General features: G+C 40.6%; 1 protein-coding gene across 2 annotated transcripts in view; it reads left to right on the plus strand.

The window, feature by feature from the left end:
• The first annotated feature begins 573 nt into the window (after positions 1-573).
• ankhb (ANKH inorganic pyrophosphate transport regulator b) overlaps positions 574-21419 on the plus strand; it is a 96702-nt gene continuing 75856 nt past the window's right edge. For both annotated transcript variants that reach the window (XM_029703934.1, XM_029703935.1), the window contains exons 1-2: positions 574-1145; positions 20500-20716. In XM_029703934.1, the coding sequence (XP_029559794.1) occupies positions 1050-1145; positions 20500-20716 (313 nt within the window). In that variant the 5' untranslated portion in view covers positions 574-1049. The remainder of the gene's footprint in view (positions 1146-20499; positions 20717-21419) is intronic.

Here is a 21419-nt window from a genome sequence, read left to right on the forward strand (position 1 = left end):
ACAAATGTACACTTTGGAATGAGCACTGCACGTGCCAAGAGATATCATTGAACAAATTATTAGTAGCTGACACTGTCTGAAAAGACCACTTGTCACCATGTTGTTAATTAGGTAAAATTAGTTTATATTGGATATTTGGTTATCTCGTGCCATGATAATGAAAATGACATATTCTAAATCAGGGGATGATGGACAAAAATCCACAGGTTTTATTTTTGGGAATGTTATTATATATATATTTTTTAGCTTTCAATATTTCAAGCAAAAAAAAGAGTTGGATTTTTGTTAATCCTCCCCTGATTCTGAATATATAATTTTGATAGTCATGGGACACTTTGTCTAAGAGCTATTGAACATTAAAAAACGAAATCATATTATAAAAATTAAAAAGGTGTGGCTTTTTCTCCATCCACCCCTGATTCAGAATACACCATCTTCATAGTCATGGCATGCTTGGTTCAATAGCTATTGAGAGAAAATCTAATGTTCCGAATATCCAATACAAAACCAATGTTACATTGGTCGAGTAGTTTACTTGTCCAGGCTAGTGTATGGTTTTCGGTGCGCAGCTGGTGACGTCCAGAAGAGGAGTGTTATTTATGTGGCGACCCCCACGTGCTGAAGGATGGTGATGATTAAAGTACAGTTAACCATGGGACCATCAACAGAATAGCGGCTTTGCTGGGCTGCAGCGATACCGCGGCCTCCAACCCGTTTCCATATTGGGCTCAATATAATTTGCCAAAGGGAGAAGTTGTGGGCGGAACAGCAGCACGTTAATTTAATGTTTTAATTTTTTCCCCCCTCCTGATGGATGAACAATGGAGAGTCCGTCAACAGAAATTTCTGGTGAACCTCCTCTTCGCCCCTGCGTTAGATCATTGTTGTTGATGCTGTTGTTGTGTAGGAGGCAGGGACGGACCTGATATTTTACAATTTCTCCTAGAAAAGACCGAGAACATCGGGTGTTCACGGCGACTCCGCGTTTTTCATCCCCTCTTAGTTCTGTAAGCAGCTGATGCTGGTTTTGCTGTCATCCAGCCGCTGATATGGTGAAATTCCCATCTCTAACCCCCTACTTCCCGCTCATCCGATTCCTGGTTCCTCTCGCTATCACTAACATAGCCATCGACCTCGGTGAACAGGCAAGTGTTACTATCATAGCTCTATTCTATGATTTTCTGATTGTCATGTCTGTGAATAACAATAGGTATAATAGTAATAAAACATTTCACAAAGACTCGTGTTTACATAGGCGGTGTGAATCCCACCTTGGTAGGCAATTTAACACCAGTCGCATTTCCAGTGCGCTTCGTTTTGAATTTTAGTCATTGGCAACCGGGACTGACATCCAGTGCTGTAAAGTACTTAAGTATAAATACTTGAGTAGTTTTTTGAGGTATCTGTACTTTACTTTACTATTTATATTATCGACAGTTTTTACTTTTACTTCACTACATTCCTGAAGAAAATGATATACTTTCTACTCCATACATTTTCCCTGACACCCAAAAGTACTCGTTTCATTTTGAATGCTTAGCAGGACAGGAAAATGGTCTAATTCACACACTTATCAAAAGAACATTCCTGGTCATCCCTACTGCCTCAGACCTGTCGGCTCACAGCTTCCTTTGTAAAATATGTCTGAGTGTTGGAGCATGCCCCTGGCTATCTGTAACTTAAAAAAATAAAATACATTGGTGCCTTCTGGTTTGCTTAATATAAGGAATTTGAAATGGTTCATACTTTTACTTTTGATACTTAAGTATATTTTAGCAATTACATTTACTTTTGATACTTAAGTATATTTAAAACCATATATTTTTAGACTTTTACTCAAGTATAATTTTAGTGGGTGACTTTCACTTTTACTTGAGTCATTTTCTATTAAGGTATCTTTTCTTTTACTCAAGTATGACAACTGGGTACTTTTTCCACCACAATGACATCTCCCTGTAGCCTAGTGGCAAAGCCATCAATTCCATACCATCAACCCCACAGTGTGTTTTCTGTCTTGAGGTGTAGCCTAACCTCATCATCTCTTGTGGCACCGTTTAGGTTGCTTGCCTACTAAGATGGGAACAGTCTCTGGGAAGCCATTGAAAATGGAGGGTTACACGAACAACGTTAGTTAGTGGATCACCTGTGTGCGTCAACAGCTGGCCATAGTATCAGCAAACATGTGTCAGGGCACATAAAAGAGTAGGACAATGCAAAACCAAAATGAGCTAGATGATTGTGCCGTTATGGATGGCCTGATTTGGCTACATGTGGCCTATAGTAGTAGTCACCCCCGAAGCGTACCTTGTTGAAACCCCCAAACTAATTTGGGAGATCAAAGTAGACAAGGCTCTAATTTCTTTTAAAGGGTCAATCTGTGATTGCTACATAAAAAAAAATTATCCATGATATATACCCATTGATTATTGAAGAATATAATTTAGCCTGGTTGAGGGCTGGATTTGGGAAACATTGCTCTACATAAGCTAGATCTTTTGCTTGTATGCCTACCATTTCTGTCTAGCAGCTTGTGCACAATACTAAAATGACAAAACAGGATATTTGAGGCAAGGGGCATTTCATGTGGAAATGGCTTAAGGACAACAAAGTCAATGTATTGGAGTGGCCATCACAAAGCCCTGACCTCAAACCTATAGAAAATTTGTGGGCAGAACTGAACAAGCGTGTGAGAGCAAGGAGGCCTACAAACCTGACTCAGTTACACCAGCTCTGTTAGGAGGAATGGGCCAAAATTCACCCAACTTATTGTGAATGTGATTAAATAAATATCGTTATATATTATAAAGTTGATGTCACAGTCATATAGCGGCACCTACATAAAGCTGTGTGACTCATTCATTCATTGCTTTGGATCAAAATAAATGAGTACCAACATTCTTTCTGATAGTCTTTAATAAAGAAATGTTTTGGTTAACCTGATCTGGACACCATGTACAGTATTATAATAGCCCATTACGTGACATGAGTCTCACTAGTGTTGAGTAATGTGCTGTTAAAAGTGTTGTAGGTCTTATTTATTTAAAGAGCATATTGAAGTTAGAAGCAATAGGATTTGAAGCATAAGCCTACAACTATTTCAGCACTGTTTCGCGCTGCTCTGAGACAAGCAAGGGGACTGGTCTTGATCAATCAATGAGATTTTTATTTTCACTTAATCTCCGTTTGGGTATTGGTTAGACTAAAATTATGGTGTAGAAAGGTTATGCTCTTACACGGAACCCAAGCCGGCTGCGCGCGTGTGCCATTGTGTGCCATTGTGTGCCATCGTGTGCCATCGTGCATAAATGTATTTTGTCCCCCCACACCAAACGCGATCACGACACGCAGGTTAAAATATCAAAACAAACTCTGAACCAATTACATTAATTTGGAGACAGGTGTCACGCCCTGACCAGTAATAGGGGTTATTTGTTATTGTTGTTTGGTCAGGACGTGGCAGGGGGTATTTGTTTTTTGTGGTTCAGGGTGTGTTTGTGTATGTGTTCATGTAGAGGGGGTATTTGGTTTATATGGTTCGGGGTGGTTGTTTATGTAGAGGGGTATTTGATTTATTAGTCCAGGGTTTTGGTTATTGTTCTATGTTAGTTTTTCTATGTTCTGTCTAGGTGTTTGTATTTCTATGTTTTGGTAATGGGGATTGGGGCCTTCAATTGGAGGCAGCTGTCTATCGTTGCCTCTGATTGAAGGTCCTATATTTAGGAGTGTTTTGTCATGGGATTTTGTGGGAGATTGTTGCTGTGTATAGCTTTGTGCCTTACCGGCCTGTTCTTTGTCGACGTGTTTTTTTGTATATGTGTTTGTTTTGGTTTTTCGTTCTTTATCCTTTAATAAAAGAAGATGAGTATACATTTTCCCGCTGCATCTTGGTCTAAACCCTACAACACCTGTGACAACAGGTCGAAAAGCATTAAGTATTTATGGCAGTTTAGCTAGCTAACTTGCACTTGCTAGCTAATTTGTCCTATTTAGATTGCTTGCTGTTGCTAGCTAATTTGTCCTGGGATATAAATATTGAGTTGTTATTTTACCTGAAATGCAAAAGAGAATCCCAATACCATGGGAACCGGAGGAGACTTAATAAGCAGGAATTGGATCGTCTCGCTGTGGTTCCCTGACACACGTATGTTGATAGGGGTGGTATTGTGGGTGACCCGGCTTATAGAGCACCCGTCCAACGCTCTAACGTCCATGGGAATGGAGAGGGGCTGAGTGTGGATGCCCAGCTCGGACGCCAGGGTAGTGTACATAAAGCTGTCATCTGTACCGGAGTCGATGAGTACCCCGAGAGATTTTGACTGGTTCCCCCACAGCAAGGTGGCATGAAAGGGGTGTGAGTAAGGGGAGAGAAAAAGTTATCTGTATGGCCCACCAGAGTATTCACTCCTACCGGTGAGCCTGGTCTTTTAGTGGACAGGTGGCCACTAGGTGCTCGATTCTCCATCGAAGCGTTCCGGGGGAGGTAAGCGGGGTTCCCGAGAAATCAGGGTGGCCGGTGAGGCGGCGCTGCTAAAAGCCGGGTTACTGAGGGGCTGGGAAGTTACCGTCGTGGTTGGCTGCCTGACAGACAACCCGCGGAATTGCTCCAGCAATGTGTTTAATGCTCGGTCATGGCATTCGGCCAAGGTCTGGAACCCGTCCATAAGACTATGAAGCAACTCCTCGTGCCTGCCAATGGTGGCTCCTTGGGAGGAGATGGCGTTGTGGATCTGGTCTGAGTCTGCTTGGTCAGTCAGGGCCAGTTCGTACTATCAAATTTCAGGAGAAGACCCAGATGTCTGCTTGGTCAGTCAGGGCCAGTTCGTACTATCACATTTCAGGAGAAGACCCAGATGCAGACCGTGTCAAAGTAACACAAGTTTATTACTATAACAGTGGGCAGGAAAAATGACAGGTCAAGGGCAGGCAGAGGTCAGTAGTCCAGATCAGAGTCCATAAGGTACAGAACGGCAGGCAGTCTCGGAATCAAGGCAGGCAGAGGTCAATAATTCAGGGTAGTGTGACAATGGTACAGAACGGCAGGCAGGGTCAGGGCAGGACGAATAGTCAGAACCGGGAAAACTAGAAAACAGAAAAAAACAGAAGCAAGAGGAAAAACGCTGGTAGGCTTGATGAACAAAACCAACTGGCAACAGACAAACAGAACACAGGTATAAATACACTGGGGATAATGGGGAAGAGCGACACATGGAGGGGCGTGGAGACGAGCACAAAGACAGGTGAAACAGATCAGGATGTGACATATTAGTGCACAATTGTTGCTTAAAATATCAAAGTGATGCAAAAGGGACTCATTTTGTGGAATGACCCAAGTATTAATCATGTTATTATGTGGATACGAATTAGAAACTGTTGTTGCTACCACTTTGGAATCACAAGTTTTTTTGTATTATATACAAAAGGAATTAGTAGTCATAAGCACTATAACAATGTAAATATGACTTTCAACCACTATTACGGATGAATAATAAAAACCCTAATGGAAAGGTTTGCTAAAAATAGTCTCACAATAAGCAATTATTGCCTTGATGGACTGGTTTTTCGTTTTGATCTTAATAGGTTCAGTTGTGCAATATATCGCTGGGGGTATTATAGTGTAAAATGTTACCTTGTCAATGCTCCTGTTATATAAAAAAGTTGTCTTTCAGTCTATGGGCTATTTTCTTCACTCTTTGGGATGAACTTGTCTTATTCATAGTTGGAAGGAGTCTACACCTAGCATGTCCTGTGAAGAGGTGTAGCAGTAATTAACATCACAAAAGCATCTTGTCTCTTACACCCATCACCATATCCCAAAATACAACATCCTAATTGGACACCTAGCAACCACGGACGTTATAGTTCATATTAATTAAACTCTCAGAAGAGAACAGCTGCTTTGATGGTGACACACACTGTTTGAGTCAACATTGTTTCCACATGTCAATGAAATTATGTTGAACAATGTGGAATAGACGTTGAATTGATGTCTGTGCCCAGCCGGTTAAATTCTTTCTTTGTGAACGGTGTTCACTCACTGCATTCAATTTGCTCACTCTAGGGAAAGTGTTCATGTTTGTTTGTCAGCACGTCAGTACTACATAGATTGGGCTCAGGTTATACCTTTTTCCCCGCCCAGTCATTTAGCTACACCGCTGCTAAATTGTTTCTGCCACTCAAAATAATTAAATAAACGTTTTTTTGTTGCTGACGTTCGCTCTGAGTTACAAGTTACACATCTTCCTGAAATGAACTTGTTCACAATTGTCCAATTTATCCATTGATACAGAGCATTCGGAAAGTTTTCAGACCCTTTCACTTTTTCCACATTTTGTTATGTTACAGCCTTATTCTAAAATTGATTAAATAGTTTTTTTCCCTCATCAATCTATACACAATACCCCATAATGAAAAGGCAAAAACAGGTTCAGACATTTTTGCAGATTTATTAAAAATACAAAACTGAAATAACATTTAAATAAGTATTCAGACCCTTTACTCAGTACTTTGTTGAAGGACCTTTGGCAGCGATTACAGCCTCAAGTCTTTTTGGGTAAGTAGTATGCCAAATAACCTTAATCATAGTTGCAGTTACTACAGGCACACAGACGACTTCCAAGTGAACCATCTCTTTCATTAACTGACAATGAAATACAGTAAGCACAACAACCAACATGCTTAACAGTCTTCAAGGACCAGAATAAGCAAATTCTTATTAGAATATGCCACCAAAGATCTAACTCTGCCTCCTTTGACTCCTATCCCAGGGGAGAACAGCAATCATCACTATTGCGATTTTGCCATGGTTCTGCCATTAGGTCACTATAAATTCAAACCACTGTAAATTCACATCTTGCTACTTCCTCTGTCTTTGCCAGTTGTCTAGAAAAGAGAAGTCACTCAATGACTTGAGATATTTCTGAAACAATGACATGCAGTTAATAGGGGGCACAACACACTTTACAAGAATAAAAAAGAGGAACAAAAGAAAGTAGAATAGGACGTATGTGGAGGGGCAATATCTACAACAGGATAAAAACAAACCAGCAGTTTTAGCAATTCTACATCTCAACTGTTAAAAAACCTAGATGTTTTGCGACTCTCTAAGCGCTGCTTGAGATTTGTTTTGCGAACATCCATGTTGTAACGTGTGAACCTGCAGACTTTAGGCATTTATAAAGGCTGTGAGTTATGAGCTGTTATAAATGCTTGGCCTGTCTAATGTACTATGGAGCGATTAAGGACACTTTAAGTGCATTCATAATGCATTATAAATAGTTAACTCAGAAGATGTGGAAAAAGTAGGGCCGGCACGCTAAATTGCTCCAACAATTTAGAGCGGGTTATGTTGATCCCTTTTTTACATTCAGCATCGCTACGTAGTATTCTTTCTAACAAAGATCTACATATATTTCTGGATGTTGTGTACTTTATCCCTGGAAATAATCAGAATTCATGTAAACATAAGTTTTCAAAACATAGCTTGTCCAAAAAAAGTGTTCTCTCTTGGCACAACTTGAGCATAGGGACAGGGTAAGTTGAGCCGCCTTGAGGTAAGTGCGTAATGGTGTTCTGTTACAGTGGGTGATGGTGCTGGTAGGCCAAAGTTTAATTCATGGAATTGGGGGTGTGGTATATTGTTTATCTTTAATGTATGCCTATATTCAGATTTAGATATCTCTGTTCAATATCACTTACCCTTCCATTTGTTGACCAGTTGTTTGGGACATTGATGTTGTTTCAGTGTGCCAATTCGTAAGCAGGTTCTCTGCATTTGAGACTACTATAAGCCCATGAAAATGATCTGTGAGATTCTTGATATGTTTGGCAAGCTCAGACTCCATATCATCAGATAAGACCTTATGTGCTTCTGCTATCATAGCCGCTCTCTTGCACAGGAACATCCCACATGAAAACAATACTACAATTTACTATAGAATACTACAATACTTAATATAGAATTAGGTAGTAAACAGTCTTATTGCTTGTGGGTAGAAGCTGTTAAGGAGCGTGATGGACATTTTTAAGTTTGTGCTTTTCTAAATAACCAATTTCTGTGTTCTATTCATGTGGTTGTCTAATAACCAATTTCTGTGTTCATGCAGGTGACGGATTGAACAAATCCTCACTATCAGTATCTGCAATTTGGCAGTAAGCCCAGCACCTTGTTTAGAGAAAGGGATATCTCAGTTTCAAGGTCTCAGCTTAGAGAGAAGAAGCATGGTGAGGTATTGGTGACCTGGTATTGGTCGGTCACATGAATGAAGCAAACGTATGTGATTAATTAATTATGAATCGATGAATAAGCTAAATCCGGCAAATATAACCTGTCTGTATATAAGAGAACTAACATGACTGCCCCAGGTGTAGCTCCTGATCAACATCTACTTGGTGCATTGAGTTTTCTTTAACCTTTATTTTACTAGGCAAGTCAGTTAAGAACAAATTCTTATTTTCAATGATGGCCTAGGAAACTGCCTTGTTCAGGGGCAGAACAACAGATTTTTACCTTGTCAGCTTGGAGATTCAATCTTGCAACCTTCCGGTTACTAGTCCAACGCTCTAATCACTAGGCTACGCTGGAACCTCTCCAGTGCGGATAATAAAGAATGGTTAATTTAACATTGAGTGTCTCTGTGTAGAATTTCCACGACAATTTGGCGTCAACGAACAGGATGATTTATTCTGCCTGGTGCATAGCAAGTAACGACGAGAATTGTTGATGATGCACATGGGGGAATAAGGGAGATTACCGTGTGTGTTCGGGAATAGTACTTAGTGAATGTGGATGTGAGAATTATGTGATTGTGAGATATGATGTATTAAGCTGATTTGAAATTTGGATTATAAATGGATTGAAATTATTACTATTAAGATTGAAATTTGCATAATAAGCTGATTGATTAAAATGTGGATATTAAGCTGATTGAAATTTGGATAACAAGAGACTGAAATATGTATAATAAGCTGATTGAAAATTGGATAATAAGAGATTGAAATTTTGCTATAACGTACTGAGTGAATTAGAGAGCCAGAAACAAAGACCTTTCTTCTGAAACTCGTCAGTCTATTCTTGTTCTGAGAAATGAAGGCTATTCCATGCGAAAGATTGCCAAGAAACTGAACATCTCGTACAACGCTATGTACTATTCCCTTCACAGAACAGTGCAAACTGGCTCTAACCAGAATAGATTGAGGAGTGGGAGGCCCTGGTGCACATCTGAGCAAGAGGACAAGTACATTAGAGTGTCTAGTTTGAGAAACAGATGCCTCACAAGTCCTCAACTGGCAGCTTCATTAAATAGTACCCGCAAAACACCAGTCTCAACGTCAACAGTGAAGAGGCGACTCTGGGATGCTGGCCTTCTAGGCAGAGTTCCTCTGTCCAGTGTCTGTGTTCTTTTGCCCATCTTAAACTTTTATTTTTATTGGCCAGTCTGAGATATGGCTTTTTCTTTGCAAGTCTCCCTAGAAGGCCAGCCAGCATCCTGGAGTCGCCTCGTCACTGTAATTTGAAGAAGTAAATGTTTCAATACAAGGTCAAATGATGAACAGAGGGATTGAGCATTAGGACTGATATTAAATTAGAGGCCGCCATCTGGTGTTTGGGTTAGAGATAAGCTTCCTGTGGAACAATAGATAGCCGCCAATGCTCACTAAACAAAAAACAGACTAAGGGACATAGTGGGGAAATTTGGGACAGAGGTATGAATATTAAGGGTAAGAGACGTTTTTGACAATTTCCAGTTATTATTACTCAATAGTTTGGGTAGCACCAGTGATTTAATAAGTAAGAATGTAATGTAATCTAAAACACTGATCTGTTTCCATTACGTGGAACTGTGTCCAGAATAAGTAGATCCAAGTAAACATTTAGGTACCGAATATTGAGCTGATAAGCTAGCACCAACTTTTTGAATTGTTCTGTGTCTCTCCCTTTGAGGGGCTTTGACAGGAGCCTTTTGTACCTCAACTTGGCGCTCTGGTACTGCTTGCCAATGCGGTAGCAGAGAGAACAGTCTATGACTTGGGTGACTGGAGTCTTTGACAATTTTTGTGGCCTTCCTCTGACACTGCCTAGTATAGAGGTCCTGAAAGGCAGGAAGCTTGGCCCCAGTGATGTACTGGGCCGTACGCACTACCCTCTCTAGGGCCTTATGGTCAGATGCTGAGCAGTTGCCATACCAGGTGATGATGCAACCGGTCAGGATGCTCTCGATAGTGCAGCTGTAGAACGTTGAGGATCTGGGGACCACATGTCAAATCTTTTCAGTCTTTCTGATTGGGAAAAGGTGTTGTCATGCCTTCTTCACAACTGTCTTGGTGTGTTTGGACACTTCTGAGGGGCCCCCGTGCGAGGGGATCAGCGTGGCAGATGTGTTGTTCCCTGCCCTTACCACCTCGGGGCGGCCAGTCAGGAAGTCCAGGACACAGTTGCAGAGGGAGGTGTTTAGTTCCAGGGTCCTTAGCTTAGTGATGAGCTTTGTGGACACTATGGTGTTGAACGCTGAGCTATAGTCAATGAACAGCATTCTCACGTAGGTGTTCATTTTGTCCAGTTGGGAAAGAGCAGTGTGGACTGCGAATTAGATTAATTCATCTGTGGTGCAGTATGCAAATTGGAGTAGGTCTTCTGGGATGATGGTGTTGATGTGAGCCATGACCAGCCTTTCAAAGCACTTCATGGCTACCCACGTGAGTGCTACGGGGCGGTAGTCATTTAGGCAGGTTACCTTTGCTTTTTTGGGCACAGGGACTATGTTGGTCTGCTTGAAACATGTAGGTACGACAGACTCGGTCAGGGAGAGGTTGAACATTTCAGTGAAGACACTTGCCAGTTGGTCCACGCATGCTCTGAGTAGACGTCCTGGTAATCTGTCTGGCCCTGCGGCCTCGTGAATGTTGACCTGTTTAAAGGTCTTACTCACATCGGCTATGGACAGCGTGATCACACAGTTGTCTGGAACAGCTGATGCTCTCATACATGCTTCAGTGTTGCTTGCATCGAAGCGAGCATAAAAGGTATTTAGCTTGTCTGGTAGGCTCGCGTCACTGGGCAGCTCTCGGCTGGGTTTCCCTTTGTAGTCCGTAATAGTTTTCAAGCCCTGCCACATCCGACGAGCGTCAGAGCTGGTGTAGTAGGATTCAATCTTAGTCCTGTATTGACGCCTTGCCTGTTTGATCGTTCGTCTGAGGGCATAGTGGGATTTCTTATAGCGTCCTGATGAGTGTTCTGCTCCTTGAAAGCGGCAGCTCTAGCCTTTGGCTTGGTGCGGATGTTGCCTATAATCCATAGCTTCTGGTTGGGATATGTACATACGGTCACTGTGTGGATGATGTTGCCGATGCCCTTATTGATGAAGCCGGTGACTGAGGTGGTATACTCCTTAATGCCATTGGTTGAATCCCGGAACATATTCCAGTCTGTGCTAGCAAAACAGTCCTGTAGCGTAGCATCCGCATCATCTGACCACTGCCTTATTGAGTCACTGGTACTTTCTGCTTTAGTTTTTGCTAATAAGCAGGAATCAGGAGGATGGATTTATGGTCCGGTTTGTGTGTGGAGTAAAGGTGGTCTATTGTTTTTTCCCTCTGGTTGCACATGAGACATGCTGGTAGAAATTAGGTAAAATTGATTTAAGTTTGCCTGCATTAGAGTCCCCGGCCACTAGGGATGAGAATTTTCCCGTTTGCTTATGGCTTTATACAGCTCGTTGAGTGAGGTCTTCGTGCCAGCATCAGTTTGTGGTGGTAAATAGACGGCTATGAAAAATAGATGAAAACTCTGTTGGTAGATAGTGTGGTCTACAGTACTTTATCTCAGATGAGCAATCCCTCGAGACTTCTTTAATATTAGACATCACGCACCAGCTGTTATTGACAAATAGACACACACCCCCTCCCCTCGTCTTACCAGATGTAGCTTTTCTGTCCTGCCGATGCACTGAAAGCCCAGCCAACTGCATATTATCCGTGTCGTCTGTCAGCCACGACTTGGTGAAACATAAGATTACAGTTTTAAATGTCCCGTTGGCAGGATAGTCTCGAACAGAGATCTTCAAGTTTATTCTCCAGTGATTGTATGTTGGCCAATAGAATGGATGGCTACCATTATCCAATAGAATTATATGGTCACTCCCACTAAGACCAACTTTGAATGGTTGATATCCCAGGCTTATACAGTGCCTTTGGGAAGTATTTAAACCCCTCAACCTTTTCCACATTTTGTTACATTACAGCCTTATTCTAAAATATATTAAATTGTTATTTTTCCTCATCAATCTACACACAATACACCATAATGACAAAGCAAAAATATATTTTTAAATTTTTCTGCTAATTAGTTACAAATAAAAACCTGAAATATCACTTTAACATAAGTATTCAGACCCTTTACTCAGAACTTTGTTGAAGCAACTTTGGCAGCGATTACAGCCTTGAGTCTTCTTGGGTATGACGCTACAAGCTTGGCACACCTGGAGTTTCTCCCATTCTTCTCTGCAGATCATCTCAAGATCTGTCAGGTTGGATGGGAGCGTTGCTGCACAGCTGTTTTCAGGTCTCTCCAGAGATGTTCAATTGGGTTAATTCCGGGCTCTGGCTGGGCCACAAAGACATTAAGAGAATTGTCCCGAAGACACTCCTGCATTGTCTTGGCTGTGTGCTTAGGGTCGTTGTCATGTTGGAAGGTGATCCTTTGCCCCAGTCAGGTTCTGAGCGCTCTGGAGCAAGTTTTCATCAAGGTTGTCTCTGTACTTTGAGAGAAAAGCACACTTGGGTACATTTGTAAACTATGCTTAGTTTAACCCTAACCTTGCCCCGAACTGCCGCTCTTATGGATCAGAATATAATGATGAAATTACGTGTCGAAAGTCTCCGATGGGGTCTCTGCTCATGGACCGAGTTCTGACTTCTCCTCTGATGGCGACACTTATTGTTACCGAGTATAATGGTAACAATCTCTGATTGTCCACACGATGCAAGTGTCCTTTCTCTTAGTGGTCTGTTTCCTCGCCTTTGTGCTGAAAGAGAGGTCTTCTGAGGACAGCTAATCAGCTGTGTAGATGGTTCCAGCGTGGGAATGAAAGCAGTGTAGCCACATGATTACTTGGAGAGTGGTAACCAGGTGGTCCTGCTTGAAATCACCCTCTTAGACACCGCTACTCATCCGTAGCATAGATTGTTAAAAGGTTCCTTTGTCTTCTTCAACCTCGTGTTGAGTTTTGGGTTTACAACTAACTGAGCCTTGGCTGCAGCTCGTGGTCACTTAGTCATAATGTTAATTCTTAACTCACATGTTTTATACCCTTGGGTCAGAAATGGGCATTTCCACCTTTAGGGCAAGTTCTCTGGGCGTAACTAGTTACGAGGCAAGGTCTGGATTTTACTCAGATCCAATTTAGACAACTAACTTCACATTTCATCTTTAAAAAAACATTCCCTTTGATCTGGACATTTTCCACACAACGTACAGCAAACATCATGTACATATTATGAAAACTCTTCAAGTTGATGTTTTCGTTATAACGTCGTCATTTAACTTTTAATAACATCACAAAAGTGACATTCATTTTCGTATTCCATCTATCGTCATTACTACCATTTTGGCTGACGAAACATATTGTCCCAAAGTCCATTTATTGCATGTTACTGTTCAGAGGTAGGTTCTCCATAGGCCCATCATACATTCCATTCCTCCACAGTGAGAGGACAAAGGGATTGTGTCTGTTGCTTTAAGATTTACAATGGGCGTGAGGTGTCATAAACCCCCCCACCTCCATACCTCTCGATCTCTCCCCCGCTGGTGGGTGTGAGAGATATCTCTGTAGGATTATGGTCCACGGTAACCTGACCCGCACAGGCCAGTCATGACAATATGGTATTGTGTGTAGATTGCTGAGGATTTTTTTATTGAATCAATTTTAGAATAAGGCTGTAATGTAACAAAATGTGGAAAAGGTCAAGGGGTCTGAATAACCTCCGACGGCATTGCATGTGCTGTGTGCGCAATAGCCTGGGGACGACATTACACCAAGAAACACTTACCTTGATGAAAGCCCCCAACGTGTTATTTGAACATGGCTTATTTCTGGTTGGGCCCAGTCTGGACTTTGACACATTCACCCTCTCCCCATCTGAAAGACCAGCCACAAAATGTTGGCACCATTGTAATAGATAGTAATCAAGCCCTGGTCTCCAACATGGGAACAGAAGAGGAATACCAATACTTAGTTTGAAGTGAGACACCTTAGGTCATTCAATACACATCCATAAAGACTATATATTGCATGACGTTGCACTTACTATAAAGTCAGACACCTTTGGTCATTCATAACACATACATTTCTTATCATATGACGCTGTACTTACTATGAAGTCAAACACCTTTGGTCATTCATAACACATACATAAATGCCTTGTATCATATGATGCTGTACTTACTATGAAGTCAAACACATTTGGTCATTCATAACACATCATTAAAGACTATCTCATGAATCTGTACTTCATTTAAAGTCAGACACCTTTGGTAATTGATAACGCATACATAAATGCCTTGTATCATATGAATCTGTATTTAATTTAAAGTTAGACATATTTGGTCATTCATAACACATACATAAAGGCTTAATGATGTTAACACAAATGTATTAACACTTAGGGAATTATCACTAACAGCTAAAACAAATAAACATTAAAGACATGTTTAAACCATCATTTCATTTTATTACATTTTTAAAACAATATACATGAAGTTTCAAAAAGTCCAGGAATGACATTACATTGAACACTACACAGGGCTGTGAACGACATAGCTTGTTCCTGAGCTGGCGGACTAATCGTTCTTGCCACTGCCTGCTGGAGGTACTGCATGTTGGTTCCAACCTTAAAGTAACAACAAAGAAAGTTAGCAGGCCTGTTAGGAAATGCCTTTGTCATACCATCTGAATAAGGGCATTTCTGTTCTGCACCAGAAATACTCTAAATGGGGAGATGGAAAACTCCATTCGATTAGTATTAGTATATTCCTCTTTCATTTACAAGTCTCATGACATGACTTTGAGATGTGGCTGTATTTATGGGGATTTTTATTTAGCTGAGCCTGCTAGCTAGCTAAATTTCGTTAGCTAGCTAGGAATTGCTGTGAAGTCACCGAAATTATTTGAAATAACAATTGAAATAGCTATGTAATCTAAATCAACATTTATGGCTTGATTCAAGCGGTCTCTGAACAGTTGACGTTGAGATGTGTCTGTAACATGAACTCTGTGAAGCATTTATTTGGGCTGCAATTTCTGAGGCTGGTAACTCTAATGAACTGATCCTCTGCAGCAGATGTAACTCTGGGTCTTCCTTTCCTGTGGCGGTCCTCATGACAGCCAGTTTCATCATAGCACTTGATGGTTTTTGCGACTGAACTTGTTCTGGATTTACTGACATTCATGTCTTAAAGTAATGATGGGCTGTTGTTTTTCCTTGCTTGTTTGAGCTGTTCTTGCCATAATATGGACTTTGTATTTTACCAAGTAGGGCTAATCTTCGGTATACCACCCCTACCATGTCACAACACAACTGATTGGCTCAAACGCATTAACAAGGAAAGAAACTCCACAAATTAACTTTTAACTTGAAATATTGTCTGATGAATTACATTTGATTATGTTTGATATAGAGGAAGTATATTACCATGTTAAATTACGATCTCTTTCCTAGCTTGATGACTGTGGTCATTTCTGCTGTTAGAATGAAAATAACTGGTTAGAAGGGTTGTGGGTCATGCTACATTATGTTGAAAATGCACGAAATTAGCTTTAAGTGGCAAGACACATTTTGGTGGGGGAGGACCCCAGACCCCCCGCCAGTTTCTGTCCCCCCCACCTCTTAAACCAAAGCTACGCCCCTGGTTACACAATCATTCATGCATAGTGACACACTATTAATGGCCATGCTCTTCTCTCTTTGGGATGTGTGTGGTGTCACGGCAACAGAATGGTGACAGTAGAGAAGCCTTATATCTAAACTGCACGAGATTGAATTTCACTCAACTTTATAGAATTTTCCCCGGTAGTTAACACTATCAATGTTTCCCTTTGCTGTGGTAATTGTGATTGAATCAATTATTAGCCACTTTCAATGCAACACACAGAGAAAAAAAAAACTATGTAAGACTTAGTATGCAAAACTAACTATGCAAGACATTTTGTTGTACGCTGAACGCATCAGAGTAGGATTCTATTGCATTGACAGGCAGGACTCAGGCCCATACTCTACACAGACCGGTGCCCCATAACCAATCAGCTGCAGTGTTGTATTTTGAGACAGGCTTGAATAAGCTAAGTAGCCAATAGGCAGAGCGTAGCATAGCATAGCATAATTTCTCTGATTCTCTTTAATAATGGTATGGGAATAATAATGCATTTTATTTTGTAAAGTGGTTTCTTGCATCAAACAACACAACAACATTTTCAGTCACCACCTCGTCTGAAGTACAAGTGGTGAAAAGATTCATGTCAAGCCCTGCATGTTTTGTTTTTTTAACTGTCATGGAATGTAGGGGCTCCCGAGTGGTGCAGCGGTCTAAGGCACTGCATCTCAGTGCTAGAGGCGTCACTACAGACCCTGCTTCTTCTTATTCTTTGGACTTCATATGGCGGTTGGCAACACACTTTAAGGTGCATTACCAACACCACCACCACCAGCTGGACGGGAGTGTGAACCACAGTTCTTCTTTCAATTACCCACGTGGGTATATGCTCCTAAAAACCAATGAGGAGATGGGAGAGGCAGGACTTTAGCGCCTGGCTACGCAGATACTCGTTGACACACGCGAGCAGTTTGGATGAAATTATTGAATAACATGTACGTGTACATTCATTTTCCAACTCTCGCTTACGTAACGCAAGTGGTGTGGTCAGCATGTCAGTGTTCACAGTAAACTTGCGGCGGAAGTTGCACAGAATATTCAAAGTTCAAGTTAGCTTTCAGCAGACCTGAAATTAGCTCAGTCCCTAATTTTCTTTTTGAGAAAACATTGTTTATATCCCTTTCATACTAAGACATTTTTCCGCCAATTTTAGCTAAAAGGTGTTGCCGGCATCAAAGCCAAAACTTGTATTTCCGCCTAACGACCTAGTAATATTTTTGGTAAAGTTCTGCCTGGATGATCATTTCAGCACCATTCTATTAGGACAGCTTTGATGTTTCTTTTCTCTTCACTGAATTTCCATTTGGTTAGGCTACAATTGGGCTGGGGAAATGTTAGCTAAGTTGAGGTGAGTGCTGCTCATGATCATCTTGTCTAGTTGGCTCATTTATTAGAACATTTTGCCTGCATGTTATGTAGTTTAACAAGTGGAGGGTAGGAAAGAGATGAAACGTGGATCAAGAAAGCATGGGTTATGTCTCAAAATATCACTGTTTTATATGACAGCGGTGACACAAGTTGTGTGGGAGAAATATTATTAGTATTTTATTCTATGTTTGTAAGGCCTGTTTGTAAGGGGGTAATATAAACATAGACCCATTTTTTTACAGGCAAAAAGCAGTATTAGTGTGACTGTGTGGTTCTGTGGTGTATGATATTCTATGGGGTGTAGTCTGTCTCATTTCAACATGTCACGTCCTGACCAGTAAAGGGGTTATTTGTTCTTATAGTTTGGTCAGTACGTGGCAGGGGGTATTTGTTTTATGTGGTTCTGGGTGTGTTTGTGTATGTGTTCATGTAGAGGGGTATTTGGTTTATATGGTTCGGGGTGGTTGTGTATGTAGAGGGGTATTTTATTTATTAGTCCAGGGTTTGGTTATTGTTCTATGTTAGTTTATTTCTATGTTCAGTCTAGTCGTTTGTATTTCTATGTTTAGCTAAATTGGTGTTAGGGCCTTCAGTTGGAGGCAGCTGTCTATCGTTGCCTCTGATTGAAGGTCCTATAAATAGGAATGTGTTTGTCATGGGATTTTGTGGGAGATTGTTTCTTGTTTTGCTGTATGCCTGATGAGACTGTCTAGTTAGTTTGTTTTTTGTATACGTTGTGGTTTCCTTCTTCACTAATAAAAAGAAGATGAGTATACATTTTCCTGCTGCGTTTTGGTCTCTTCCCTACGACACCCGTGACACATTTTAAATTTCGGACTGAATTGAGCTGAAATTAACCTCCCCTAACCCTGCAGAGTTGGACTTTATGGGAAATGTTCATGTGCTTATTAAACTCAAAAACATTGATTGTTTCTAATCTTAGTGTCACAACTCAGTTCTATACATCTGTAACCTGTTGATACTGATGAAGTACAGGTAAAGAGCTCAGAGTGACAGGGTGGTTTTGTCTTGACCTGTTAACAAAGAAATGTTTGGGCCAGTATCAGAAGAATGCTAATATTTGTCAGCAAGAGTTTAAGAAAAGCATGGGAAATAAACAGCCAAGGAAACAATTCAATCTCTGGTCCCATTTAACATTCAATGTACATACATGGTAGCGGCATAGAAATTGTAAATTAAATATACTTGTACATCTGAGGGTTCAAATCAAATGGTCCAATTATATTTAAAAGAAAAAAGCTACAATATACTGCATTTGCAAAGAATCACATTAATGCATTTCAAACATTTTAGCCTCACAGCCTTTGTCATAGCTCTGAGTTAGTCATGGTGGGGGCGATTTCAATACCTTGGTAACTGGAGCCTGTGGAATCCCTACTAATTCTGGTTTTGATATTAGGGTCTTTAGTTCTGGGCTGTGAGCCATGAAAGACATTTATTGTTCACTCAGAGACAGGTAGATGACGGAGGTTCTAATCCTGCAACAAAAACAAAACTGGCATTGTCTGAACTAGATTGCTTCCCCTGAAAAAGGCAGCAATAGTGTGGTGCATCACGACACTTGATAGGACCTGATATCTTTCAGCAAACAGACCGACGGCAATATACTATAAACCTATACTGTACCTGTAATCTTTGCCTATATAAGATTTGAAAACTGATAGTTGGCCACTGTAACACACTGTATGTGCTACACTGGGGCGTCACAAACTGCTTCACTGGAAGCAGAGCCCCAAGGTTTTTACATTTTTTATTAAACATATAAATACATTAATACTGGGATTGATACATACAATACGCTTTACAGACTTCAAACTGGAAATGACAAAGATTGTATACAAATAAAACAAAAATAAACTCTCTAACCAGATCAATAATAACCGTCCACAACCCGAGAGTCCTGCTTTGAGCTCTGTCGAGCCTCGCTGATGACGGTTCAAGTGAAGCAATAGACTGGAAGTTAGATAACCATGTACTCTTAAGGGGCAGATTGGGTGTAAACCCTGCATGTAATGGCAGCAAGCAAGAGCCTACAGTGAAGGACAGACAACTGAGTATCATCGTTTAAAATAAGAAGTGTAGGTGAAGCCATAATCTGAGTTCCAGTAATATTAGATGTCACAGGTGCCAGCTGCCTAAAAACTAAGAATGGGGGGACATTTCCAAGACATATGTAGTGTAGCATCTATTGAGTTGTTATTACATACAGTATATGACAAAAAGGATGATTAGATAAACGATTCCAAAGGAAGTTAAGAGGTGTGGTGTAAGTCCTATCTATGAGTTTGAAATGGAAGAGCTAGGTTTCTGAAGGAGAATAAAGTATTGTCCCATACCCTACACTCTTAGGGGAAAAAATGGTTCCAAAAGGGTTATTTCGGCTATCCCCATATGAGAACCTTTTTTGGCTCCTTCCATGTAGAACCCTCTGTGGAAAGTGTCTTACATCGAACCCAAAATGGTTCTAACTGGAACCAAAAAGGTTCCATCTGGGACCAAAAAGGGCTCTTCAAAGGGTTCTTCTATGGGGACAGCCGAAGAACCCTTTTAGGTTCTTAATAGCACCTGTTTTTCTAAAAGAGTATCCCACTGTCCCACAGCGCAGACACTGTAGGTCTGTCTGGTACTTACGTAATACATCTATTGTACAGATCTGATACCAAACCTTTAAACACAGACAGCCATTCAATAAAAGTGTGAGTACATAAGGGAGTATCTAAGGGAACTTTGCAGACACAAATTACTGAAGGGAGCTGCAGGTATAAATAATATGAAAAAGAGCGGTAAGATAGGTTTCCTTCAGGTCCTGGAAAGTACACAGACTACTATTGTCATAGATGTCACCCAGTATATGCACACTTTTAGAAGACCATCCTAGATTACGCAAAGGTTGACCTCCCAACATTTGGGCACGGTTGTTCCATTTAGGAGATGATGCTATATGTGATGGAAGGCAGGAACCCACAAAACACACACAATGTGTCATGTAGACCAATTTGGGTTTCCAATCTCTCCAAAAGAATGTGGTGATCGATGGTATCAAAAGCAGCACTAAGATATATGGAAGCAAAGATAAATGCAACCATCTGCACAAATAGGTCATTTTTAAAAATATATTCTATATTTTCTCTTCCACTCCTCTCATTCTCTCTCAACTCCTCTATTCTCTCTATCTTCCTCTCTCACAGGCTCTGAACAGGGGTATTGCAGCGGTCAAAGAGGATGCGGTTGAGATGCTGGCCAGCTACGGCTTGGCCTACTCCCTAATGAAGTTCTTCACAGGGCCTATGAGTGACTTCAAGAACGTGGGCCTGGTGTTTGTCAACAGCAAACGCGACCGCTCCAAAGCCGTGCTGTGCATGGTCACCGCCGGGATGATAGCGCTTATCTTTCACGTTCTCATTGGTGAGCTGATTTATCACAAGTTATAATAAGGCAAGACAGTTGTTCTAAGTTCATGAGGTGTATAATTCATATTTTTACTAAATCTATATATTTTATTAGTGAAATTACCAATGAGCTGCAGGGAATCTTTCATTTTTCCATGCTTATCTCTGCTTTCCTCTGTCTTTTACTGTATTTATTTACACAAAGTATCACGAGTCTGGATAAAATATAACCAAATATGGCATTCTGCATCTATATTCATATTTAGCAAGCTATACAAATGTTCTTAACACTAGAACCACTGGGCCTCAAGAGATCCCCCTTCAAGCTAATGAGCAGTCATTCTGTCTACAACAGTGTAATGAATACATTGCATATATGCTATCACAAAAATAATAATTTGTTTGTGTTTATGAAGGTAAGATTAGAATACGATTATTATAATTTTTTAATAACACAATAGCATTTTCTTTAGTTTGTTACTGTATGACATTTGTAAAAACAAACAAAAACACAAAACACCAACGTTCAATCAATGTTAATCTTCTAGTGCCTTCTTTACAACTATGAAGCAGAAAGCATATGTTTTGGAATACGGTAACAGCTTTTTTACAACTATGAAACAGAAAGCATATGTTTTGGAATACAGTAACAGCTTTTTTACAACTATGAAACAGAAAGCATATGTTTTGGAATACAGTAACAGCTTTTTTACAACTAT

The sequence above is a fragment of the Salmo trutta genome, chromosome 21, assembly GCF_901001165.1.
Source record: "Salmo trutta chromosome 21, fSalTru1.1, whole genome shotgun sequence".
Taxonomy (NCBI): domain Eukaryota; kingdom Metazoa; phylum Chordata; class Actinopteri; order Salmoniformes; family Salmonidae; genus Salmo; species Salmo trutta.